At 42.8% G+C, this 27,525-nt stretch overlaps 2 protein-coding genes across 2 annotated transcripts in view; one reads left to right on the top strand and one right to left on the bottom strand.

Annotated features, from left to right (window-relative positions):
- Window positions 1-11,106, bottom strand: part of arfgef3 (ARFGEF family member 3) — a 53,030-nt gene extending 41,924 nt beyond the window's left edge. The window contains exons 1-5 of the mRNA XM_026189412.2: window positions 10,541-11,106; window positions 8,003-8,054; window positions 4,797-4,878; window positions 4,512-4,652; window positions 3,229-3,297 (exon numbers count right to left, since the gene is read on the bottom strand). Of these exons, the coding sequence (XP_026045197.2) occupies window positions 3,229-3,297; window positions 4,512-4,652; window positions 4,797-4,878; window positions 8,003-8,054; window positions 10,541-10,625 (429 nt within the window). The 5' untranslated portion in view covers window positions 10,626-11,106. The remainder of the gene's footprint in view (window positions 1-3,228; window positions 3,298-4,511; window positions 4,653-4,796; window positions 4,879-8,002; window positions 8,055-10,540) is intronic.
- A 7,766-nt stretch (window positions 11,107-18,872) lies between these two features.
- On the top strand, window positions 18,873-21,411 carry htr7 (5-hydroxytryptamine receptor 7). Its single transcript, XM_026190764.2, has 2 exons — window positions 18,873-19,590; window positions 20,365-21,411. Exons 1-2 carry the CDS (start codon window positions 19,010-19,012, stop codon window positions 21,257-21,259), a joined length of 1,476 nt encoding a protein of 491 aa, XP_026046549.1. The 5' UTR covers window positions 18,873-19,009; the 3' UTR covers window positions 21,260-21,411.
- The last annotated feature ends 6,114 nt before the right edge of the window (window positions 21,412-27,525 follow it).

The raw sequence follows: 27,525 nt of genomic DNA, 5'->3' as shown, positions 1-27,525 counted from the left end.
CATGTCTGAGGGTTATATTAGAACCTACATAATGTGGGGTTCATATAGTACATGCACAGGGTACATTTATTTAAACAACGCTTAAAAGCTAAAAGCTTGTGTTGTACAGCCACAAACAAGAAGAAAACAACAGATCAATAAAGCTCCTCGGTAACAAAATACTCATATTCCTATTTTGCCTCTAGGTAGCACTGGTCAGTTGCTACAAAACAACCTACTGAATATAAAAGATGGGGGGAAACACCGGGATGTATTAGTATTAGCACTTTGAAACTAAAGTGACCATATTTTTGACGAGGGGATAAAGTGCTATGCTACAGGCTAACACAAGTAAGCGGCACCTATAAATTATACAGGTGCGACAGCGACAGAGGCTGCACGAACTAACAAGTAACAGTATGGTGGCTACATCCATTTTTTATTTACAGTCTCTGAGTCTGAGAATGACTAAACTGTTGCCACCTGTTCAACCTGTAGTCAGGTTTCAATTTTCAGCTTTATTTGTGGCAAATCCCCCCAACAGTCACCTCAAGGCATTTTATATTGTAATGTAAAGACCCTACAATAACACAACCCTAACAATCAGATGACCCCCAATGAGCAAGCGCTTGGTACCAGTGGGGAAGAGCTGGGGAAGGGAGACAGGACAAAAAACACACAACCTGTGGTCTACTGAACATTAATGAGTTAGTCTGTTTGATGTAAGAGTCAAATGTTTGGGAACAAGAAAATTATTTACAGTTAAAATAAGGATATCCATCCATCCATCCATCCATCCATCCCCTTCAGGGCCACAGCTGGGTTGGATTCATAGGGCATGAAGTTGGGTACACCAGTCTATCGGAGGGTTAACACACTAATACATCTGAAGTGTCTATAGTTGTATGGCAGGTTACATTTCATGTAACTGATGACCACATTAGAGAGATGGAGCGTAAGCCTTGAGCTCTCCGTGTTTGACAATGCATGAATCTCTCAGCACTGCCAATCCCTCCATTAAAATAAATAAATACATTAGAAAAAAACTGTCCTGGCCCTATTTGCCTAGATGTTTTGATAATGGAGTGTTGCTGACAGCCTTTCCAGCCACCCTGAGTTATGCCCCAATGCAAATACAATACACTCACACACCAGATGGCCAGCCCTGACAGCACAGAGCCCATTAACACGCCATGGTGACTGGGTTTTTACGAGCTGTTAATGGACGTCAAACATCACTTAGCTGCAGGAGATGTTGCTTCTGCTGCTGGGGGAAGTGACGTGACAGAAAACATTTGACATAAAACACTCGACCACGCTACGATCAGGTGGTCTGAACATTAATGACTAGCATGACGTTTCTGCTCAGTATAAACAGTAGAACTGTAGAACACTGTGCTTTCTGAAACGTCTTTCTTAGAACCAAACGTCCCATTGTACAGTAAGCTGTCAGCGTAAAGTCTAATCTTTGCATTGAACTGATTAGTGTCTTGAGATGATTTGACACCGTTCTTTTATTCATGACTCCAAATCAGTTTTACCTAATATAAACCAAACTGAATGAGGCATCCATTATGAAACAGCCCAAGGAGCAAGTTACGAACCTGAGCTATCGAGAAACGGGGGATTACTTTTTTATGTTCTATAAAGACCAAAAGGGAGGCTGAGTCTAAGAATGACTCAGGGCAAAAAAACTAAAGTTTCTGAATTTTATTCATCAGTGTTTTTACTGCTGGTGGCTGTACAACGCGGACAACCCAGTTTAAACGTTTGTGAATGAAACTGTCTCCTTGAGCACTTCTGGACTGCTTCCAGCACAGCTGCTATTTTAAAAGCATTTCCTGGGAGTCCCAAACCTTGCAGACTGCACCAGTTCCACACAGAGCAAACATTAACTTCAGTGTCAGCTTGACCCAAGTTTAATTTCAGGGATCATCACTACCCACGGGAGCTGAGACTCCAGCTACATCTCAAAGACCAGGCTGCAGGTCTGCAGCACATCCCTGTTTTTTCTCCTTACATTGAGAACATTGAGCACTACTTTTACTACGGTTACTTTAACTATCATTACTATTAATATCATTATTATCATTATCATCTGGTGCAGTGCCACCCAAGGAGACGACCTTGAAGGGGTTGATGTGTCACATTTTTAAATTTGCGATTTTAAGCCAGTTGTGATCACACCTCCTAATAAAAACAAGATGCTATCTGTTCTCTTGAACCCCATTCACTGTGAACCCAGCAAAACAGAAGAGCTTAATCTATAATCTATCTTAATCTATAGTTTAATACAGAACTGAACCTGCTGACCTTCAAGGCCGGGGCACCGCCTGACGTGTGCAGTATGTCATCAGGCAGGCAGTGCTGGACATTTATCCAGTCTCTTCAGCTATACGTTCTCATGCTCATTATAAGTACACTGTTCAGCAGAAATCAAAGCAAGCTGAGGCTTGAACTGGGAACAGATGTTCTTGATTACAGCAAAACTGATGATGATTACACAGACGTGTTCCAGTAATATGATGATAATACAGCCTTAAAAACCTTGAGTAAGAAGCTTTGTACAGATTGCTAAGCCAGTGAACCGGGTGCAGACCTTGGTACTTCCAGCACGTCACGGTTTTATTGGTTTTATTGGCAAATATTTTCATCTGCACAGCCCTGCCTCTTTGTTTGTGTGTCTGTAGGAAAACTCATCTCACTTTTCTGAATAATTGATGAGATTACAGTATGAGATGAGGCTTGAGGGCAAGTGAGGACAGAGAAACGCTTCACCTTTTAAAAAAAAGATCCATGTTCAGCTCGCTGTGCTAACAGTTCACTTTCCTTAAAAAAAAAATGCAACGCCCTCTATCATCGGTTCAGTCTGAGACAGCCTATTCAAAGCTGGTACTATGAAAAAAAGTCTGCGTCATGAGGCAACAAGCAGGAACAAGCTAAACAGAAAATGATGCAAATTCTTTTTAACATGTTTGAATTTTCCTTTGTAAAGCTCGTTTGGCCGTCCAGTCCAAGTTTAGTCCGGCCCATAAAAGTCTGTCTAATCATTTCAGAATAATTCCAGGCGACAGCAATACAGAAAAAGTCTAAAACTTAATGTAAGAGCTGGAAAAAGAATCCAGGAAAGAAATTTCTGCACAGTGATGAAGTCTGTGAATGTATTTGTTTATGCATTTATTTATTGCCAAGTAAAAGCTCATGTATCTGATTATGAAGATGAGTCGCATCAGTCTCAGGCTGCCCTACCTCAGCAATCCGGAGGATGGAGTCTCCATTAATGTCAAAGTTTGGTGAGTAGGTGATACAGAGCAGGACCTGCACACAGGAGAAACACACTCTTAATAAGCAGGGATATTGCATTTCATCATTTCGAGCTGACTGGAGACCAGAACAGCCAATCCGATTTTTTTGCATCCAAGTCTGTGATTGGCTGGTTGTCTGGCACAAATATAACGGTGTAGAGAAAGAGTTGAGCGCGCACGGGCAGAAATGTTGAGAGTGCGAGCAACACATTGCGAGCGAGCGCAAATGCAAAGACTGAGCGAGAGGGGCTGCTATTGTGTGTGTGTGTGTGTGTGTGTGTGTGTGTGTGTGTGTGTGTGTGTGTGTGTGTGTGTGTGTGTGTGTGTGTGTGTGTGTGTGTGGATAACAGCAAACACTGAAATACATTTTTTGCACGCAGCAATGAATTTTGTTCACTCAAATTCAGCTTTTCTTCGCTCAAAGAAAAATTTCTCCTCAAAATACAACACTTGCACCTGCAAATTTTTTTACGTGCGCTCAGAATAGTGGCACAAAAATAACGGCATACTAAACTGCTTTATTTTCATATTAACTATGCCCAAAGCTGCAAACAAAGTTAATGTATATATAATTAATAGCTGTGAGCCAAAAGCTCAGGTTGCACACTGCTCTAAAAACTGTGCTTCATGCTGTTTGTTCAACTCTTGGCTCGATGATTCTATTTACAAGGGCCAATCAGAAGAAAGCTGGTCAGTAACAGCAAAAGGGGGAGGAGCTAAACCAGCTTATTTCAGGCAAAGGATGACATGGGAGCTGTACAAAGACCAAATAAGATACTTATTTATAATAAGTAATCATGCATTAAATAATACAATAATAATGCAATAAGTAATCATGCAATCATGCAAACCTACTCCAGTAGAGTCCAAGAATAAAATATGGAGGTGGAAATCGCTACCATAGCAGGTTCACTTTACATAGGCTAAGTGCACTAAGGAGCGTGCTCCAGGAAAATACAGTCAATGTTAGAAAATAACATCAGTTTTGGGGTCTAAATGATTAGAAATTGACACTATTTTAAGTGTGTTCACATTAAGTGTAGCTACATGATGAGCAGTGTGGGCACTCAGAACTGTAGACTTCTTTCAGTCCAGTTTCACAGAACAATTTTCAGCACCAAGGACAGCACCGGCTGCACCACCACGCAAGCCTGGAAGTTTCATGCATGACACAAGTACAACCATCTGTCATCATTTCAGCCCCAAAAACACATTCCCAGGTCTTACTTTCATAACTTCCACCTGCAAGTCTTCATGGAGAGATGGGGTAACTCTGATAGCCTCCAACATCTGGCTGAGCAGCTGTTTCTCCAGTGCCTCCACCTCCACACTAGCTCCACCCACAAACCTGTCCTCACACAGGAGTTTCTGTGTAGAGAAAAGCTACAGCTTCAGTTTGTACCTTCCACTTTAAGCTGGTGTCAGAGTTCAATCAGAAAGGTTTAAATAAAGACGAATAAAATCCAAATAAATAAATAAAACCTTTATTTATACATTTGTGTCTTCCAGTACCTGCATGCCAGTAAGTGCAGTCTGTCCCAGTTTGGTGTTTTTTGACTCCAGAGCCATCTGTAGAGGCAGCAGACAGCGCTCTCTGGAAGCAAACACAACATAGTAATGCAGGCAGTGCAATCACAGCTCTCTACAATCTCTGAAGATTAGCTGACACGATCACAGGCAGTCAGGGATTGGTGTCAATAAAGTGAGCGAACACAGACTTTGGAACAGAAAAAAATGCTAAATATGGAGTGAATAAATCTTGGAGTGGAAGTTAATAAATTAAGCTTTAATAAATGAGTTCTCATCAATGATTAGTGGTTGAAAATGGTTATGTTGCATAGGCGGAATATCTCTTAAAGGCTGTGAAACTGTGTGTGCAGTACTTCAGAGATGTGAGAAGAAAACAGATCAGCAGATTATCAGAACGTCTCCTTTTTCTCCTCCATCATAAATCTGTGCCCTCCTCCAAAACCGAAGCATTATAGTTTACAATCGTTACAGTAACAAGTCAGGAGGAGCAATTTACTTGAGCTTCTCTTGTCTGGCAAAAGTCTTCATTGGCCAACCCGTCTGATGGGTGAGGGGAGCGTAAGTCATAAAGTTGAACTACATTCTAGTTCTTGTGTCCTTAGAGCTGCATATAAGCAACATTTGTAATAAACATCAAACCTGGGCTGGAGGTGGGTTGCAAAGCATCTTGCAGAAGTGCCACACTGTTTTCTTGCTAAGGTCATGCTCAATTAACCTCTTTCCTGATGAGTTTACTGCTGGTTTCAAGTCACTCTGTGCAACATGGTGTCTGTTTTATAAATTGTGGCCCACAATAACATCCAGAAGGATATAAAGCAAAGTATGCGTCAGGGTGGGCCTACCTCATGGCTGATTAATATCCCATATCATATCACACCACATGAGCTCACAATGTCAGCTGGTTTCTCAGTCAGATCCGCCCGTCACACGAGCAAAATGCTAAGCTTAAAACTTTGCACAGGGAACCCAAATAATCTCAGCAACCACATCCTTTGCTAAATAAGCTTTTCACGGTAGCTTCACGCAGATATCTTTATGTAAACCAGCTACTGTGTTGCTTCTCCCGCCGTTTCTTCCAACTCTCTTTCCACTCGCTCGCCCTCCATCTCCCTCTTGTTATTTGTGGTTGGTTGAGTCACCACGCTCTGCTGCTGATTACAGGATACTGAGCTTCATCTCTGCGCTCTCAGGCTGCTCTGAGCTGCCACAACTCGACCACTCAAGCAGGCTGTGAGGAGCCACAGTTTGCACGGCAGTTACCCACAACCAGACCATTTATGAGCAACAAACAACACAGACAACAAAGTCAAAAGACAAAAAGGCAAACATTTGGGTGAAAAACATTGAGAATTTGTCATTTAAACACCAAACTCAGTCACTTTTGAATTTGATTATTTATAATTAAATACATTATAAATTAATCTTCCATCAGTCTGTCAATCAAGTCTGTTCTTTAGCATCTCTCCTTCAGAGATAACAGGCATGAAGTCTTATCTGTAGAGCCAGAAGAACACACTAGTAGAGAAATCATGGCACTATATTACAAAGACATTATCATCAATATTTAATCTAATACGCTCTAATAAAACAACACAGATTATCACGTGAATAATTCATGCCGTGTTGGGAATTTACGGGACCATCACGAGCTGCTGGCCACCAGCAGCAGCAGCTCCATCCACTTTACACTTTACTGAGTTTTACTCACAGAAACAGTCACAGATTACTAGATTTCAAACTCACTACAGCGACTGCAAGAATCAGACAGATCATATTATTGCATCCCCTCTAATTAAAAAACTCCACCAAGAGATCACTGAACTCTAAAAATGTCCAACTGGGTTTTTTGGAATGATTTAAAAGGTGATTAGCACAAAAGCACTTGGACTCAGTAGCACAAACTCCCCTCACATTAGAGAGCTCAGGTGTTATCAACACTGCTTTTTCTCTCAGCTCTTTTAGTTTGTGGTGCTCTCGTACTCATTTAAATAATAGAAATACTGAAAACTCTGAGTTAAACTGTACGATAACAAGAAAAATACTGCAGCTGTACCTATCATTGCTTTTATTCTAATGGGGACCAAACTCACAAAATAAATATAACACTGTGTTAAATAAGATTTGAAAATAGTGAACGTGTTTACTGAGGTCAAGGGTCAAATGGGAAATACGGCCTTTTTAACCAGAGGAGTCGCCCCCTGCTGGCCAGCTGATTTGTTTACTGAGTCAACTGCTTTGAAAAATTCATGTTTTTATTTTAACACCTGTAGTGATGTACCTAAATCTCTATACAATAATCACGCAAAAAAGAAATTTAATAAAATAAAAATAGGCATTTTCAAACAATTTAAACTAAATTGAATAAAAAGCAAAAACTCAAGAAGCAATACAAATACAAACTACATAGAAAATGTAATATATCCATCTATCTATCTATCTGTAAATAGTCTATGATCACAGTGTATATCTGACAGCCCAAAAAAGGATCCTGCTTGTCAAAGTAGCCTCAGATACACATAATAATAATAATAATAATAATAATAATAATAATAATACATTTTATTTAAAAGTACCTTTCAAGATACCCAAGGACACTTAACAATAGAATAAAACAAAATAGAAGAATGACAATAAAGAACAACACATAAACAAGAGCACAAGATAAAATAAACAATGAGTTCATAGTGAAGATGCAGATTTGAACAGATGAGTTTTAGCTGTCAGTGTGTCCAGGCTACTGCAGTTTAAACTGATCACTTCTCTGACAATCAAACGTCCAAACTGAAGCAATGCTGAGCTCAGAGCTCGCGCTCAGTATTTGCATTATCAACTCAGAAATGACTCCTCTGTCATTTTAATCTATTCAAATCAGGCAGCTTTGAGAAAACTGATGTTTTAAGCCACAAAGTTCTTAGCAGTTTAAATTTCAGTATTCAGTTGTCGGTGACAGATTAGCGATTTGTCCAGGGTGTACCCGGCCTCTCACCCCATAATAGCTGGGACAGGCTCCAGCCCCGATAAGGATAAGCAGAAGAGAATGAATGAACACTATCAGGTTAGCTAAAGGCAGGAACATTTCACACTGTCGAAGACGCCTCCTTCAAAACAAACCACAGGCTGTCAGCAGGTTCTAATTACACATTTTAATTTCACACTTTCGAGAAGAAAATCTGTCATGTTCAACTTACCGAAGCTGTGAAGGGGAAATCTTTGCTGATCCATTCTGAGACTGAAGCATTTCTATTGGAACAAAGAAACAGACAGAGTGGTTAAGTCACATTTTCATTCATAGAGAATCCATGAATGAAAAGCTGCATTTAATTCAGCACAGACATGCGAAACAGTTGAAGAAATATTCTGCATTGAATATGTTCTCATGTCAACAACCTCCAACCTCTGAAGCCAGCGAGCCACTGAGTGACACTACTTTCATTACTATGAACACAAACACTGCACTTTACTTTGACTCAGTCCCACAGACACAAATACTCACTACAGCACCAAATGCAGATTGATTTACTGCTGAAAAAAGAAAAGGCAGGATTGGATCTTATTTACGTGACACCTGACTGAAAGATACGGGGCTAGCTGACTCATTTCTGTTAAAATTACAGATTCAGCATGAATGCCTGAAACAGGATGCCCCAAATCAAATGTGAGCTTGTACTTTAAGAAAACCAAACACCAAAATATCTGTACAGTCACATTATGTTCAAAGCCGGCCGACATTCACAGCGCACGCTGCATCCTCCTCCTAACGTGACCTCGGTGAGCTCAGAGAGAAATTTTCACCTCTTCTTTAGACTTCCAACCAACTCTGACTGCGTACCACGTTTTTCCAGCTATAAGGTGAAATATGAGACTTGCTGACATCTCTAAAATCTGCCATAAATCTCTGCACGTGCTTTCATACTTTGTCTGCCAAGACTTAGTGAACAGCAGCTTTGTCCCTGCACTAAACTCTCTCACATATGTTCTCTGCATCTGCATCAGGCTGTTCAGCATCCTTTACATCCGGAGACGACCATGACCTGCAGTGACTGATGCTGTGGGCATGTTTCTATTCATGCGAGCGGTCTGTGAAGAAAAGAGCAAACAGAACTGATATATGATATCATCTTTTTTGGAAAGTCACAGTTCAGGCCTTTTGTGCATGTGTGTATATGCAAGCATGTGCCTGGAAAGGGCCTGCAGCTTTCTTTGGACATACCCAAATAGGTGTGTGTGTGTGTGTGTGTGTGTGTGTGTGTGTGTGTGTGTGTGTGTGTGTGTGTGTGTGTGTGTGTGTGTGTGTGTACGATTACACAATGACCCCTTCTTCAGCGCAACCTGAACTCATTCTCTCCTTGCTGTCTCAATGAGTTCCACCTGCCACTAAAAGGTCACGCTGACCCGTTTAATGCTAACAGTCTCCTCGCTGACGTCAGTGGAAATCGTTTTTCACCGTGTGCTTATATATTCTGGCTTCTGTGGCACGTTCTCATTGTTGTCACAAAGCACTGAAAGTCACATGATTTGTGTTCGGCCGCATGATTCGTTTGTAAAAGGTCATTGCCAGTTTCTAGCATGCTGGATTAAGTGTAACAAAGCTCAGAGGATTATTTGACAGAATTCAAACCGAGCTCTAACTTGATGACCCTCCGTATCCGTATCCGTACCGGTACGCCATCAGCTTTATTCCAAAAACTCATCCTGCAGAACTGAAAGATAACACAGTGATGCAGAAGTGCTAAAAACTGCAGTTCCACTAACGTCCACTTGAGGCTGGCACCGCAGAGGATTCAATCCCCATTTACTTTCTTGTTAAAAAGGCCCAATTTTACAGCAAAAACAATCAGATTTGCAGCCTGGAGCATTAAACTCTTTTAGCTTCATGTGATAATTGGGTTTTTCATAACAACTCTGAGAATTTCTGTCATAATTCATCCACCTGGATAATGAAGCGATGTTGGCTGGAGTCCCAATCAGACTTTGCTACTCATTATTATTACTATTATTATAATAACTATAATAATAATAATTCCAAAACAGTGTGGGAGCTTGGACACCATGGTGTGTCCGTTTTTGTTATTGCTTGATGTGATGTGTGTGTGAACTCTTCAGTGCATAAATATTATTAAGACATTTTAAACCATATTAACTACATTTTATTTAATAAAGAAACCAGAGGAGGACTCCTCTACTTCTATATTTCCCTCCACAGTGAAGCTCGTGTCTCGCGCTGAGGCGAGAACTCGTGAAAGGTACTGAACTGTGCAGACAGACAGTAATGAGACAGGAAAGAGTTTCTGCTCAGAGTCTGGAAACCTCTGAAGAAGCTCCTTCATGCTTTCTTCGTCTCTGTCAAATACTCCCAAGTTATTGCAGTAATGAATCAGCAAATATTTGCCTTGTGTATTTTTCTATAACGATCCAATCTAATTGTCTAAAGCCTGACTGGAGCATTTACCGTATTTCTTTAAGAGAGGCTGACATTTGGCATTAGAAAACAGGTGCGGAGCTCAGCACAGGGGCATGGCAGCCATATGGCACCGTGGCTGCTCAGATTATGGTCCTAAAGATTTCCTGGCTTCTTGCTCAGCCTTCACAGCCTCTGGGCTGAGTGCAGGAGCTGCTCTCGGGTTCCTAAAAGCTAAAAGCAAGTGAGAAGTCGCAGGTTCCCCTCATCCCTGCTCTCCCTCCGCCTCCTGTTGACAAAGAGCCCGGAGGGGCTGCCGTGCACTCACCGCAGGCGTAGACGCAGGCATCGCGGATGCCTTTGTATTTGTGGCCGGACGCGTCTTTCTGCAGCTTCCTCAAGAGTTCCTCCATGCTGATTTCAAAGACGAGACGGCTTTAAAACAGCAGAGCGCAGAGGGTGGGTCTGCGTGTCCGAGGGATTTTATGGGTGCTATGACAGCGACAGCATCCCCGAACCCCCCCGGGGAAGGCGATGATTCATTCCTAACTGCCAGCCAATGATGTCAGGCCAGCCGCCGATCCTGCGAAGGTGGAAGGAGGAAGCGCGTGTGCGTATTTTCCCAAATCCGAGGCTTCGGCCTTCAGAAAGAGCAGCGCCGATCAGCTGACGTGCGACAAATAGTCGTGTCAGCCTGCTGCCCGTCCAGCCGCGGACACACGCAGGGAACAAACGCGCTTCGCTCGTGTCCGTGGCTCGTTTATCCCTCCGCGCTGCCGCGTTGGGAAAGTCCGTTCCAGCGGATACTTGCGCTCTTCGCGGAAACCAGATCCGGTTTTTCTTATCTTCGCATCAAGCTGCCTGCATGGCAGGAGCACGCGCACAGCTCTGCACGGTGAGCGCCATCCGCTATAAGGTGGTTTCCTGTCTAACCTGGCAACACAGTATTTACACGCTCTCCCCGCGGGGACGTTTGAAACTGCGGCAGCGACGCTGGAGTCACTGGAATGGGATTTCCTGCGGTCTCAGCCGGTGACAGGTGGAGGAAGCTCGGGCACAGCTGATAAGGCGATTCTGCTTTCAGAGTAAAGCACAAATTCTAAAATAATTCATATCAGTGCGTCATAGTTTCATTTTTGCCCCAAAAAGGCTCAGCTCAAAGCTCAAAAGCTCAACCTCAGGGATATGAAGTAATATGAAGTCAGTGGGCTTCAGTGTGTGTTTCAGACCGTCCAGAACTGCAATTCCATTAACGGCCACTTGAGGCAGATTGTAAAAGAGCGTCAGTCAATGTGGAAGTCCTTTAAAGCAGTGGTTCCCAAACTTTTTTTTGCTAGGTCCCCCCTTTGTTTTAAAAAGAAAAATGCCCCCCCCAAACACATCCTCCAGCCACAGCCACACACACCTATATTTTGCTCCGTTGCATTTATTTCACACCTCAAACATTTAGTAAACAATTCAGCAAATACAAGTAATCTGCAATAAATTACAGGTAGTGATAAAATAAACTACTAACTCTTTTACGCTGCTTCCGCACCTACACGGGTATTTTTGAAAACGCAGCTGTTTCGTCCACGTAAACGGCGTTTCGAATCACTGAAAACTGAGATTTTCTAAAACTCCTTTTTTGCGTTTACGTGTGGACGAGGAATACAGAGTTCGTCACAGCGTCAAAGGTATGTGCCTTTTTTCACGTCACGCTGTGCGCCACGTTATTGTTCACAGGAGATGAATTGCAGAATGGCAGATAGAGACAAAATACTGTTAATCTGACTATCTGCAGGTTTGCATGCAGTAACATGCAGTTACTGTCCCTCCATTTACAAAGGCAGAGGCGTCACGGTGTGATTATTTTACGTGTAGTTGTTTTTTTCCTGTGTAATAATATTCAACATTGCTGTCAATACATTTTTCAAAAAATCTCTCTGTGCAAAATAGGTTTAAAAACATAAACAGCTGTGGGATCCTGTTTGTCTGTGATTTGGAGAGCCCAGCGTGCTCCCCGCAGGGAAAACTAATTCTGTCACAGAGACCTACCTCGGCACTTGTGCAGGTGAAGCCAAAGGAAGATATGCTTCACCGTATTTTCTAGTCTTTGGCTTGAAAGGAAGTTGGTTTGGAAACATATTTGGCTATGCTTCATCTCCTGCTTTGTGTTTGTGTGGGCGCCCCGTCAAAAACCTGTCAATTATGCTAGCAGTGTACAAGCATTCTTCTTTTTTTTTCATACCCCCCCCTGCAATGGCTCTGCGCGGGCCCCGCACTTTGGGAAGCTCTGCTTTAAAGAGACATTGTTTCTGAAAGGCCACTGAGCAGTGAGAGCTGTGGGTACAAAAGCATTTCAGTTCCTGTTGAAGGTAATGACATCCCTCTGATGGCACCCAGTGAATTTATCCTCATTTTCTAGTCATTCTGTATAAAATATGAAGGTCATTTAATCCATAAGTGTCAGAAGGAGGATTATTCTGGATATGCTCACTGGTTAACGCGTTGACTATCCCTCCCTGAGGCAACTATTGCTGTGATTGGGTGTTGCCCCACAGCTTTCCATATTAAAATACCAAACTTCAAAGGAGAGACAGCATAGAGACTATAAAAGATGGATGAAGTAACAGTGACATCATCACCCACTAGTTTCCAATCCTGCATTTTGAAGCTTTGGTGTTTGCGTTTGGACACCAAAGAAGTTTTCATATTTTTAACGAGAGGCTGGAACATGAAGTTATAAGCTAATGCTAGCTAGCTTGATTAGCAAGCTACAGCGATAAATTGTAAGAGCACAACACACAGACACATTACTGCTAATAATAATAATAATAATAATAATAATAATAATAAAGGACCAATGAAATATCATTTCAGAGTTCAAGTATCTCGGGGTCTTGTTCGCGAGTGATGGGAGAAGGGAGCCGGAGATCGACAGACGGATTGGGGCTGCAGCTGCAGTAATGCGGACGCTGCACCGGTCCGTCGTGGTGAAGAGGGAGCTGAGTGTAAAAGCGAAGCTCTCAATTTACCGGTCGATCTACGTCCCTACCCTCACCTATGGCCACGAGCTGTGGGTAGTGACCGAAAGAACGAGATCGCGGATACAAGCGGCAGAAATGAGCTTCCTCCGAAGGGTGGCTGGCCTCTCCCTTAGAGATAGGGTGAGAAGTTCGGACATCCGGGAGAGGCTCAGAGTAGAGCAGCTGCTGCTCCACATCGAAAGGAGCCAGCTGAGGTGGTTCGGGCATCTGACAAGGATGCCCCCTGGGCGCCTCCTGGGTGAGGTGTTCCAGGCATGTCCCACCGGGAGGAGGCCCCGGGGCAGACCCAGGACACGCTGGAGAGATTATATCTCTCGGCTGGCCTGGGAACGCCTTGGTATTCCCCCGGATAAGCTGGAGGAGGTGGCTGGGGAGAGGGAGGTCTGGGCCTCTTTGCTTAGGCTGCTGCCCCCGCGACCCGGCCCCGGACAAAGCGGATGAGGATGGATGAAATATCAGAAAAAATGAGGCATCCAGGACTAGTTGATTTCACTGTGACTACACTCATCTTTTATATACAGTCTGTGCTTAAGGCCAAAGCCCTTTTAGAAGCATGTCTTGCCAGTCTGCAGCCATCGTGAAAACCCAGCTGGACTCATTATCATTATTCTATATTAATAACTTAACAATGGTCACTGAGACATAACAACTGCAGGTTTAAAATCATTAATCAATCATTAATCATTAATCAAATCTACTTTCTTTCAGTTTTATATCACTCAAAGAAAACTGGCAGAACCACTACTGCATATTTAGCAAGCTAGCATCCAATAAAATTCCTCTTCAGCATGCTGGGCATTAGTTTATATCTAATTACATAAAGAAGTTATAGATTTTAGGCCTGGCTACCATTTTCCTCATCAGGGTACTGAGCCAGAACAAAGACTGAAGCATCAAGTAAAAGTTAGCCAGTGTTTCCATGATATTTGAGAAATCATCTGCCTTGTAAGTGCAAGCAGCAATCTGCATTATGACATACATTTAGAACATTCACGAGCTGTTGCTTACTGTGTCTGCGTGGTTATTTCAGCATCAATCTCAACTGAACTGAAAAGTGCTGCTGTGATGAGTGGACTGTCTGACAAGGTGATCTCCAAATCAATGGTAAAATGATACCTGTAACATGAGCTGTGCTCTCCACAATGACTTCACCTTAGTTTACTGGTGCCCCCTACAGCCACTGATAACTGACATTATTAAAAATCTAATAGTGATCACAAGAATGAATCTACTGATTGTCAGTAAAGAACAAACTCTGAATAAAGAAACTGGAGACAAACGTATGTACTCGCAACACGTTCTGATACTGGGCAGGGATAGCTCAGTAGGTAGAGTGGTGGCCCCATGATCGGAAGGTCGGGGGTTCGACTCCACTGAACGGCTACCCTGAGGTACCCGTGAGCAAGGTACCGTCCCTACACACTGCTCCCCGGGCGCTGCACAGGTGGCTGCCCACTGCTTCACTGGGTGAATGGGTTAAATGCAGAGGAACTATTTCCCTATGGGGACTAACACATGCACATTACATTATTACATTACATTACATTACATGCATGTAATAACTTTCAAGTGTTTTTCAGTGTTGGTACTTAATACTTTCTTAATGTACTTGTTTGCTTGACCATTCAATAGTTTTGTGACTCTGTGACTTCCAATACGCTGAAGCAACAACGTGACCTTTCTAAACAGAACTCGACTGCACTCGACAAATATTCTGCATTGATCAGATTTATCCACTTCAGAGGCACCTTAGAATAAAAGCGCAGACAACCAAGAGGAGACATGATAGTAAAATGAATATACAATCATAGATTATGGGTGAAAAATAGGAATTAAAATGACTTTAGATCGAACCTCAACCACTGTATAAAAACAAACAATGGCAATAACATGATTATAGGCCTGTAAGTCACACAGTCTGTTGTGCAATGATGACTTTAATCATGAAATGAGGCAGCACATTAGGGAGGACAAATCTCACTTATGAACGTTTTAAAAAGCTATTCTAGATTCTCGTCTAAAACTTCCCCCAATTACAAAATGACTCAACATTCATCGTCAGTGTGATGCCAGTTAAAGGGATGTTTAAGGTGTCGAGGCAAAGAGACTCATTCGTCTGTTTCTGTTAATGGGAGCTCTTAATGCGCTTAATCTGCTCTCAGCAGATGATAGCTCTCTAACAGATGTTATTATTATATGGTGGCCTATGTTTGGTGAGCTCCTTGAAATCTGGTGTTGATGCAGTTTGGGTTTTTTTTTTTTTTTTTGATAGCCAATAGCACTGAGAGAGAAGCTGCAGGAAATGTCAGCAAACATTTCCACCATCTCAGGGATCAGCGACTGCCTGACAGACAGGCCGCAGGACATGACACTGAGCTCTGTCTGATTTGCTCATGTGCATTAGAGGAGCTCCACAGGAGACCGTGCTGTCTCCAGTCCATTTACCATGAACACCTGAGACTTTCAGTCCAACTCCGAGTCATGCCACCTGCAGAAATACTCAGAAAGTTTGGATGCATTAGTGACGGGTTGGTGAGCACGAGTGGATGGTTTTATTTGAGTAGTCTTGGAGAAATGATCTGCTTCTTAATGTGAAAAAGACCAGAGAGATGTCATAAGAGTTAGAATGGCTACAACACCCGTGTCTATCCTGGGATGTTGATGTGTTGGAGGAGTACCTGGACATTCACATCAACAACAGGCTGAACTGGAAACTCAACACAGATGCTGGATACAAAAAGCTCCGTTTCATAAGGAAGCTGAGATCCTTCAATGTGTGGAGCAAACATGATGAGACACATGCATGATCACCCTCACAGTAACACAAGATGTCTGTCTGACAGAGAGGCATATAGCAGTTATGTTTTATTTGATTTCATTCTATTAATTAATTTCATTTCATCATCATTTTAACGGCTGCACAAGAATTTCCCAAATTTGGAAAAGAAGTATTTATCACCTCTTAATGGTAAACCTAATTTTTCTTTCGATGCATTAAATGTTTAAAAAAAATTTTTGTAATTTTTCTTTGGCAGAGATAAAAACAGTAGATCCATTCTGGCCATATCTGATAATTAAACCTGACATTATAAAACTCTGGACATAAATCTGCTGCTTTACCAGCCTCTGGTTTCAGGCTCTCCACAAGAACCAGCATTACAGTAATGAGGTTGGCTACTAATTTCAGGTTGTTTGAATCGTATGCCAGTTCATTTATTTGAAAATGCTGAATGGAGATGAGGTCAGGAAGCCTGCAAAATCTTCTGACTTCCCAAACTTTAACAGCACGGGCAGTACGATGGACAAGTTTATTAACTAAAGCTTCAGAAATGCAAGTCAGACAGAAAATGTACTTACTGTAAGGGTCTGATTGTTCCACAACCAGGCTGAGATGAGGAGCAGGAGCAGGATTCTGGAAGGTCGAGCTAAGTGTATTTATTTACAGTGAACACCAGTGTAATGTAATATATATATACACACACACACACACACACACACACACACACATATATATATATATATATATATATATATATATATATATATATATATATATGGCAGGAGAACAATGGAGCTCAAGGGAGGAGAGGGTCCAAATATCCAAAAACAGTCTGAACACTCCACACTCACTCAGCTCAGCTGAGTGACGAGCAGGGACGAGCTGTACAAAGGAGAAACACAATGAGACAGGCCGCAAGGAGAAGAAACAAGGGCTGTACTTTCCAACTAGGGAGCCAGAAGTTTACTAACTGCATAGTTTAATGTTCCAGTGAGGAATGTTAGCCAGCCGCTACCCAAAGTAGTGATCTCAGATGAGATCATTGTAGGCAGGTGTGCAGCTTCAGAGGCGGAAAGCCCGAATGGGTCCCGCTCATGAACATTAACAGCAAGCAAACAAAAAACAAACTCTGGTGGAGTCAGTCAGGGATGACTGAGGAACCGTGACATATGTATTGAAACCAATAAAAGTTTATGTGACCTTCGTGAATGTTTAAAGTTTCTTTACACTTCTTTTATTTAGCGATGTGCCGATCAGGAATCAACCTATCGACCTATTTTAAGAGTGTTGGGGATAAAAACAATCAAATCAGACCAGGATAGAAGTTATGAATGAAGACCAGAGTTTCCTGTAAGCTTTTGGGGGGGGGGATCACCTGCTACTAACTCAGTCATTGGATCGTGCTCCTGAAGTTGTAACTGGCATGAGTGTATTTTGGCTGCTGTGCCAGCAGAGTGTGAGTCGCAGTGTGCAGTTTTACTGCTGTCGCCTCACAGCAAGAAGGTCCTGGGTTTGAGTCCAGCTCCTGTGTGTGGACTTTGAATGTTCTCCCAACATCTGTGTGGGCACTCTGGCTGCCTCCCACCAAAAACAAGCCCCTGCCTCCATTCTGAACTGGATAAGTGGGAAAAGTTGAATTGATTGACAGGTTTATTGTAAGTCTTTTAAGCAGTCAAAGAGGAAAATTCACATTGACTAATCTGTCATAAAACAAGGTGATGATTAAGTGATTCAGATTGAGGTATTTGGGGATCGTTTAGGATACTTTAGACGACCAGCAGTGAAATTCCAGCCTATGGTGATCTCTCCAGGGCCCTAAAGTGAGAAACCACAGCTTCACCTGTGAAAGAAAAACATGAAATTATTTCAAATTAAACTAACATTAAAGCATTGAGAGTATAAACGTTTTATCGTGCGATGCTTGGTGCAAAACCAAGAAAGAAATCCAGCATTGTCTTCACGAGCCGCATGCAGTGGACGATTTTGATCACTTGGGGGAGGTAGTAACCAAGCCTACCTACTGCATTAGTATCACAGCCACGTATAAACTTATCTTTTCCAAAATTGCACTTAGATTAGAGAATGATGAAAAGACGTCGGGAGCACTTTGTGTTCCTGTTCTCAACTCCAGCAACACAAATCTAATAGTTTTAGAAGTGAGATGGAGGCAGATTGTCCTAACACTCAAAATGTGACTCATGCAGGCTAAACAGAAAAATGATTCAAGGTAAAAATTAAAGGAAATCCTTTTCAGCTCCTTCACTTCGATCAGATGAGGGATAAACAACTTTAAAATGAAACCACAAAAAGTATTTCCCCACAAATATGTAATTATAAGACCTCACTTCTATCCCCCAAAAGGATGACATGATGTTTTCTTAAAATTTTCTTAAAACCTCAGATTACATCATTAAAACTTCGATAAATACGAATTTATCTCCCTTTGTTTTTTGTTGTGTGTAAATTAATGACATTAATGAACATTTATCCTTTCTGCGTAATTACGCACATGGGCACGGGTTTCCAGTTCCAGCAGAACGAACACCAAAAAGCACAGTGCGTGTTATTTGTGTAAATGTAGCCTATAGGCTATCCAACTTGGGTTTTGACGTCACGCGTCAACTTTTGTGATATTTACGCGTAGGGCTGCGTTTAAGTTTTGTCTTCCAGCACATCGGAGTGAAAGCGTGACGTGCAGTCCGTCAGGCCGAGGACAAAAAGAAAATAAAATCCCGTTTTGTAGGTCAGGTATTTTGGGAATATGCCCGCTGCGCGCCACGTGCGTAATGACGAGTGCGCCTGTAAATAGTCGAAATAAGGCGTCGATACTTTGGAATGAAAGAGGGCACACCAGCGTAGTGTCTCCTGGCGGGGGTTAGGGAAAGGAATTAATCATTTCACGCACCAACACCGGCACTTCAGTGCGCGTCTGTGCCACCTCCGGACGGCTCTCCAAGTCCATGGATAAAAAGGAACACGAGGCGGCAGAATGGTTGTTGCAGGAGCGAGTAACGGGACTTTCGGCAGTGGCAACATGAGGTCGTCGTTCATGATAGAGGACATAGTCGGTGGCGGAGATCCCGGGGGCTCCACTAACATGATGATCTCCGAGGCTCTTGCTCTTCGGCTACTAAAGGCTGCGCAAGGCGCCGCAGATGCAGCAGCAGCAGCGGCAGCAGCCACTTCTCCGTCCACCTCCAGTCAGCCGCAGGTCATGGAGACGAACGGGACCCGCTGCGGGGAGCAGATCCTGAGCTACGGCCGGGTGGAGAAAGTTCTGATCGGCGCGGTGCTCACTATGCTCACGCTGTCCACGATCTGCGGGAACTTGCTCGTGGTCATCTCCGTCTGTTTTGTCAAGAAGCTGCGCCAGCCGTCCAACTATCTCATCGTTTCTCTGGCCTTGGCCGACCTTTCGGTGGCTCTGGCCGTGATGCCGTTCGTCAGTATCACGGACCTTATCGGCGGTCAGTGGATATTCGGTCAGTTCTTCTGTAACGTTTTTATCGCCATGGATGTGATGTGCTGCACCGCGTCCATCATGACTCTGTGCGTAATCAGCATTGACAGGTAAGATAAACTTCTCCAGCTTTAAAACTGTGTCAGTCTTTTTTCATGAAGCTAAGATAGAAAGTTTTTTTTAACAGAGTTTAATTAAACGTCTCCTGTCTTTAGTATTTGTTACCCGAGTCTCCAAAAATACATTTAAACAGGTCACGTTCTTATTTCACAGATGTAGAAAAAATGCCTTCTGTAGTCTAACTCCAGATTTTGTCGCTCGGGGCTCTGCGACACTGGATCGCTGGGTTTCTGTGAGGCTTCTTGCGCCTCGGGGTCTTGTTCTGGGGCGCTTACTTAAAATGAAACGCTGCAGGAGAAAGTGTGACCTCTCTGCCCACGGCATTCCTGTTCTGACCGCTGAATCAATTTACAGATTCAGAGACTCTGAAACGACCCTGAGTTTAAAATTCAACCGCTGCCTTTGTTTTTCCATTTCCTTAAAACGTTTTCACCACTTTAATCAAATGATAAAATGTTTTTATGCTTATTTGTTTTTGAAAGCCACACATGCCTGCCAATGCCCTGTGTGTTGGAAATTTTGTAGCCTGGTTTGCTGAACATTTATGGTCTTTCCCAGCATCGCCAAGCTTCTCTTTCATAATGTAACCCAGCTCTCATTTGGGGGCTGAGTGTGGCAGGCAGAGATCTTAGTTTTGCTCAAGGGCACCTTGTCCAGGGTGGGGAGAGTGTCACCTGATTAGGGTAATGTAAAGCAATAAAAATAGAGTTACACTAGACACATTTTAGGGTTGTATTCATTTGGCTGTGTTTTTCTCTGTGTAGGTATTTGGGTATCACTAAGCCTCTGACTTATCCTGTCCGGCAAAACGGCTGCTGCATGGCCAAGATGATCCTGTCGGTGTGGCTCCTCTCTGCTTCCATCACCCTCCCCCCTCTGTTCGGCTGGGCGCAGAACGTTAATGACGGCAGGGTCTGTCTCATCAGCCAGGACTTTGGATACACTGTCTACTCTACAGCCGTGGCCTTCTACATCCCCATGTCGGTGATGCTGATCATGTACTACAGGATCTACCGAGCGGCCAAGCTCAGCGCAGCCAAGCACACCATCACTGGCTTCCCCAGGGAAGGGGAGCACCGAGCCGTGGTGACTCTTCGCGGGGGGAGAGGAGGGCATCAGCCAGCAGAGTCAGGAGAGACGGGAAGTGTCGAGGGGACGGAGGTCGAACAGGTGGAGGAAGCCGAGGAAGAGGAGAGCTTGGACTGCGTGGCAGCGGCGCTGAAGCTCCAGCGTGAGGTGGAGGAGGAGTGCAGCACGCGTGTCTCCCGCCTTCTCAAAACTGGCGAGCACCACCAACGGCGCAAGAGGAAAAACCAGTCCATCTTCAAACGGGAGCAGAAGGCTGCAGCCACTCTGGGCATTGTAGTTGGTGCCTTCACCTTCTGCTGGCTGCCGTTCTTCCTGGTGTCCACTGCCAGGCCGTTCGTCTGTGGCGTGCAGTGCAGCTGTGTGCCCCTCTGGCTGGAAAGAACTCTGTTGTGGCTTGGCTACGCCAACTCCCTCATTAATCCTTTCATTTATGCATTCTTCAACCGTGATCTGAGAACCACCTACAGCAACCTCCTGCGCTGCCGCTACAGGAACATCAATCGGAAGTTGTCGGCGGCTGGCATGCACGAGGCTCTAAAACTGGTGGAGAAACCAGACGCTGATGCGTAAAGCTGTAGGTCTGCCAATCAGCAAGGCTGCAGAGACCAGTATGGAAAATAATCAACTGGGGCTCAGACTGTGGCACAAGGCTATTGTGCTGACAGACCTTTTTACCCTCCAGATTTCATGAGGATTGCCAATGCGAGAGGAGGAAAGATGCTGCGATTAAGTGGATGTAGAGGAAGCCTAAGTGTTTCACTCTGGAGAAAACTGAGAGAAAACAGAGCTCAGTGGTGTTGAATTCATACTGTTTAATTAGCTGAATCTGTTGCAATGACTCTGAAGCCCACGAGGAAGGGCTACCTTGGTGGATTTAAAACTGGCTGCTATGTTGCTCAGAAGCCTTTTGAACATGACATTGATGCAAAAGCAGGAGCTACACACCCAGACTTTGATCTCAGCTCCTGTCATGGATGGAAATGATCTTACGCAGTAGCCAGTGACTTACATTTCCATTTCTGACCCAAGGAAAACTAACAATGAGAAAATAACGAACGACTCGGAGCTCAACCGCTACCAAATGTGTTTACTTTGCGTCGTAGTTATCACTTTTCTAAAACGTAGAGTGTTTTATTGGTGAACAGGTGTAACAAGTGGACACGGTAATGATTAAAAAGTATGTAAAAATTTATGTACACAAGTCAATAGCCACGCTGTTTTTGTAACAAATGGTTCTGATCTGTTGTAACCTAATAAGTTGATATCATTTGAAGATGAGCCAAAACGTGCTCCCTTTCCTTCTACTCGTGTCATGACCACCTGTTTATTGAAACTATTTGCTGATCATTTATTTCTGTAATATGGCAGCTAATTAACGAGCAAGCAAGGACTCTTAGGGACGAGAAAATGACGTGAAAATGCAGAACACGATGATGTCGACACGGAGCTGAAGGTGGAGTAGAGGGAAACAACATCATTGAGGACGCTTTCTGAATGTGCCTGTGCCTTTTTCTGCTTTGTCGGTTAAGGTTTGGTTGCAGCACACAAGAGTCTCGCTTTACATTGTGTTAGAAAGTTGAGACAATGTGCAACTTTAGCCTTGTTGTGCATTACATAACAAAAGAAATGGCCAATAAAATGGGCAGTATCCTCTCAAACAGAGTTGAATGATGGTCAGACAGGATCTAATCTTTTGACATGACACGCACCAAAAAATTATTTTCACAGTTAATTTAACAATTGACTAGTTTTAGGGCTAAAGTTCGGTCTCAAGTGGGTCTAAAAACAGTAAAATCACAGTTTCATATTCAATCTACAGTCATCAAAAAAAAATACCCCATGTACCAGTTTCATTTTGATAAATTATCTTTACATTCTTTATAATATATAAAAATCTTAACATTAATATATTATATGGACATTTTTTTAGGACAAATCCAGGATCAGGATTTGTCCTGCTGCTGGGAAACACCCCTGACCCATAACTGGCGTCTCCTTTGAAGTCAAATATTGCTTAACTCCAGCTGATGCTCAAAACTCGAAGAGGTCATATTTTTCCAACTGGGCTCAGCTGGAAATTAGGAGATCTCACGTCACAGATGTAATTCATCCAGCTGAACAGCAGGGGGCCCCAGTGAGACAATCCTCAATGAGCAGCAGTGAATGGAGCTAAACAATTAAAATCATGATTTATGTTTGCTTCCAGGGAATAAAATACATAAACTGATTCTGTTTCCTGTTTGAAGTAAAACGACAGTTATGTAAATTTTTTTTCTAACATAGAGGTCAAGTTAGCTTATAAATGCTAGCATCCCACTAATCAGTGCCATTAGTTGATTAGGAATTTTACCATGGGACCAGTACACCCTTACTGGCACCTTTGTCCAAATGATAACTTCACATTAGACGTTAAACCGCCACAGCAGTTTCAGTGTGTGTGTGTGGGAAGCAGCTGGTTGTGGCGGCTGAAGGCGATGCTAGGAGCCTGCTGCCTGCAACAAGTCACACAAAATGATTTTATGACGATGAAAACTTATGGTCTTAACCTTTTCTATATAACGATGTTGGAATTTCCACGTAGCCCTGTCCATTCTGGATTCGATTATTCAAATTCAATCGAGTTATCGTCGTCAAAGCTGACAAAAGCATGGGCAAAGCGTAAATACGGCTTTTTTTTTTCTAAAGATTTGTTAGATGTGATCATTTATTAGGATCTGTACCACCAGTGTTAATTAAATGACCTCCAATATGTTGGGCTGCCATGCTGTTAATCTTCTCACCTCTTGTTCTTCTGGAGTTTTATGTGATCACAGACACTAATTACGCAGCCATCTTTCCCGTGTAGCTCTGTCTCAGGCTACAGGGCGACGCCCCGGGAGGAAATCCGATGTGGATGTTAAAGGAGAGAGAGCAGATCACAGCCGCTGTTTCTTTGGTGTGTTTAATCTCCCCCGGAGATCGAGAGCCTGTCTGCTTGGAGTTTAATTTAAAGTTAAAAGTACAAGTTTAGCTCAGGGGGAGTGATAAAGTGCACAGAGCTTTTGTATGTGCACAAGTTTTAGTGCAGCATCCTGCATGCACCAAGCAGCTGCAACATCATGTTGACAATAGGAACTCTGGAAACTGCTTGCTTGGTTTCTTTCTGGCAACATTATTTTCTTTGTGTTCTTTTTAATATGCACTGACACGAGTAGGAGAAACGTGTTACCTCTTATTCCACAAGGACTGCAGTAATGTTTTTTAATCCTTTGAGGAGACTTTGTGTTTTACAAGTATTAGTACACTCTGTGCTGCTGAGAATTTGTCCTCGTTAACTTGAAATTGTACAACAGCTAACTTAGAAGGAGCAACAGAGGGCACTCAGTCAGTTTTACCAAAATCTCTTTTTACTAAAGAAGTGTGAACACTGCAATTACCGCCTTTATTCTCTTTTGAAACGTTAATTAAAGCTGCTCTCCACAAGATTATTTTTAAATTTAAAAAATGCGCTAAGCTACTGAGCCTTAATTACCGAGTTAGCATGGCAGCAGAGATGATACAGAGAAGCCAGCAGGACGTCTGGTTCATGTGACAAACTCTGCTGTCTGCCCGACAACAGAAAGTTCACTCAGAGTAAAACGGGACTCGAGCACTTCTCTAGATTCTAGATTTTAGATTTTATTTCAAGTATCAAGTGTGAATAAACATCATAATGAAACAGGAGTGGGCGATATATATTTTCCCAAGGGTCACAACGGAAACCAGAACCAGTGAGCTTATAAAGAGATAAAATGAATATTGAGCAGAATTGACTTCACCTTTTTCTGCAGCCCTCCACAACAGTCCAATATGGAAAAATGAATTGCCTGCCCCTGGTATAGAACATCAGCTATAATAGGTAAATCCATCTTTTTCAGTCACACTTCAGGGTTCTGCCCAGTCACGCCTTTGCCATGTGACTAAGGGAATTAGTTATTTGGGGGGAGGTGAGCTGAAAAGGTTGAGAACCACTGAACTGTACTCTTCTGGGCTCAGTGCCGCCGTGGCATGGCTCCATTTCCCGTCATAGAATAGATGGAGAATGGTTGCCAGGAGCACAGGAGCACATTTTTCCTGAAGAGCATCCAAAAACTCTGAAGAGCAGAATGTTATCATTCACATGCAACACTCAAACTATCTGGGAAGCGAAGCTGTTGTTATCTTGACAACATCTCGTGAAAATATTCTCAGTGGCGTATCAACACATTGGTGCGAGATAGGAAGGGAACGACTGCACAGCAGGCTGAAAAAAATTCTTTGTATGACATCCAGAGGAGAGAGGAGACACGCTAACAGGTAAATGGAAGGTAGAGGCACACCCTGGCATTCAGTGGCTGTCGCCTGCATCTCAGAATGTGACTGAATGCTCGCCTCTTTCATCAAACTAGTCATCTTCCCGCATGAGAGCGCTGCACTGAACCGGAGCTAATTTTAAAGAAATTGAGAGCCTGCGTCACAACAAGTAGATTTATGGATTTTTTTCAGTGAGGGAACGCGAACCCTCAAACTAAGCGTGCACCAGCAGTTCCCACAATAGTCAAAAAATGACTCTTGGCTTGGCGTGGTCACATGGTTTCTAAAGAATCTATGAAAAGATGGGGAATGTGGAGATATCAGCTGCAGCTAAATTTACACATCAACCAAAGATGTGATTGTTTAAAGGCAGATGTTTTATTCCCATGTACTCCTCATTTGAGTCAAAGTACACTGAAAACACTCTGAGAAAATGACTGTTAATTCTAAATGCAGAGAAACTGTGACACTTCAGTAAGGATAATAAATAGAGAGATCAACATTTAAGGCATATGGCTGGAGGTGACTTAAATTACCTGCTGTCTCTTGCTAATAGCTGCTTTAGAAGCCAGATGTTTGGAAATGTTCAGCCAACAGTTGCTTATCCTTTTGAGAATGTCCTCATCACAAGCTGTTTTTGAACAGGGAGGCTCAGCTCCATATTAGATATAAAGTGTGCTGTTCATAGCATTCAGTCTTTAGTCTGCACCGCTTTCCATTTGCGTGAATGGATGTGTGTCGGTTTGTCCTGTTTTGAGAGTCAAACATCTTTGTTTGCCTCTCGTGGATGCTGAAAGCCAGCGCTGCCCATTTGAAACATCTGCACAGTGACAACACTCTACTGAGACGACTCCATTAATCTGTCACTGATTGGCTGTGTGTTAATCCTCCCACGGCACTCATTGGACCAATTGTTTTTTAATTTTCAACCTGCTGTTTCATCTCAAAATGCTAGATGAACGAGTCAGCTCTGTGGACTGGAGACATTCAAAGCTCTGGACTCTGGCCTACCATTACCGGACAAATGCACAAACAAGGATTTGTTCGGGAAAGGCTATTTCAAATGATCTTTGGAGGTCATCAACGGGCAAATAGCACAGGAGTCAGTCAGAAAAATAAAACATATGTGATGGCATACGGTAAAAATATCCCATCCAGTTGTGTTGTTTCTGGCACAACAGAGGGAGATCATTCCAAACCATCTTGGTTAATGAGAAACCTCAACGGCGCTCCTTTGAGTTATCGTCATCAAAACTGCTCCACATCAGATAAAAGGTAGAGCTGGTGGACTAACAAGGTCAGAATAGCAAGAGGGCCAAACGCATCCTTTCGGGACAAATAAAGCTCTCAGATTGGTTCCTGGGCCACATTCAAACACTTTTTTCAATTAGTTTTCATACCACAGCCAATGTTGTTCACTGGGACTATATGGGACCTTGTTCTGTCAGCATTATCAAAGTACAAAGAACAGCTCTCGTGGGATAGTATTGCTTTTATATGCTGTTTAGCACTGTGTGAAACTCCTGTGTATATATTAAGACTAAAAAGAGAAAAAAGGAAAGCGCGATGGCTCCATGGCCCCTGGTGACCATAACAGCTGGGCTTAGCGACCCATAAAGCACAGCAGGAGAGTCTCTATGGCACTTCTCGGCACAGATGCGATGTGTATTTGACCAATCAAATTGCTGAAATTCCTTGTATATGAGTCCAAAACCATTCACGTGGAAAAGACTGTAAGATATGTTGTTATTGTCAGAGTGAAACCTTGTTGGTTCCAGTTAATCAGCCTCGTTTTTGACCCGATCTGTAAGATTATTTTCAATCATGGCTCTTCATACTGAAACGACATCAGCAGCAGTGTCATCGAGCTATTTAACAACCAGCCACGATGGAGATTTCCAGTTAAAACTCTTTAGACTTGTTTTAGATGTAATCTATATTTTACAGTCTGTACAGTTTTGTCAGGGTGCTGAGTGATGGCTAAATTTGTGAAGTGACCTTTCTTGCCAAAATGAATCATTAAATACTTAAAAAATAAAACGGGATTGATCTCCGTCTCTGTTTCTGCTTTACTGTTCTGATCAGCACCTAAAGACAGCAAGCGCACGTGGAAATGATGGCTACTGCAGGCTTACGCTTATGTTACTTCACAAGTAAAGCACTAGCTTTGTTGTTATTGTCTGGCTAAGTCACAAAACTGTTTGATATTGAAATTAATCTACACATAAAGCGAGTTCTTAGATGTGAAACGCACGCCTTAAAAAGAGATAACACAACCTTCACCTTTGGCGACTCGCGCTTTGTGGTTTTGCCCACAATTAAAATGCTGGTTGGTCCAAAAATAACTCTTGAAAAGAGCATTTTTTTCTATTTAACTGTACTAAGTTTCAAGAAAAAAGCAAAGAAAAAAAAACACTGCTCAAGGTTGTTTTCAGCCATGCTAAAAATATAAGCCAAAGGATGAAAAACCTCGTATCTCCAGTGTACTGGAACATTTGCCACACTTTAAAGTGGGGATGCTACTG

The sequence above is a fragment of the Astatotilapia calliptera genome, chromosome 13 (assembly GCF_964374335.1).
Source record: "Astatotilapia calliptera chromosome 13, fAstCal68.1, whole genome shotgun sequence".
NCBI lineage: Eukaryota > Metazoa > Chordata > Actinopteri > Cichliformes > Cichlidae > Astatotilapia > Astatotilapia calliptera.
This window is presented reverse-complemented; position numbering and strand designations above follow the sequence as displayed.

What these genes read in the sequence shown, in the direction of transcription:
- htr7 (XM_026190764.2), top strand. Translation starts at nt 19,010, where the DNA reads ATGGTTGTTGCAGGAGCGAGTAACGGGACTTTCGGCAGTGGCAACATG. An exon ending in TGCGTAATCAGCATTGACAG is followed by an intron (nt 19,591 to 20,364) that starts GTAAGATAAACT and finishes TTCTCTGTGTAG; the next exon opens with GTATTTGGGTATCACTAAGC.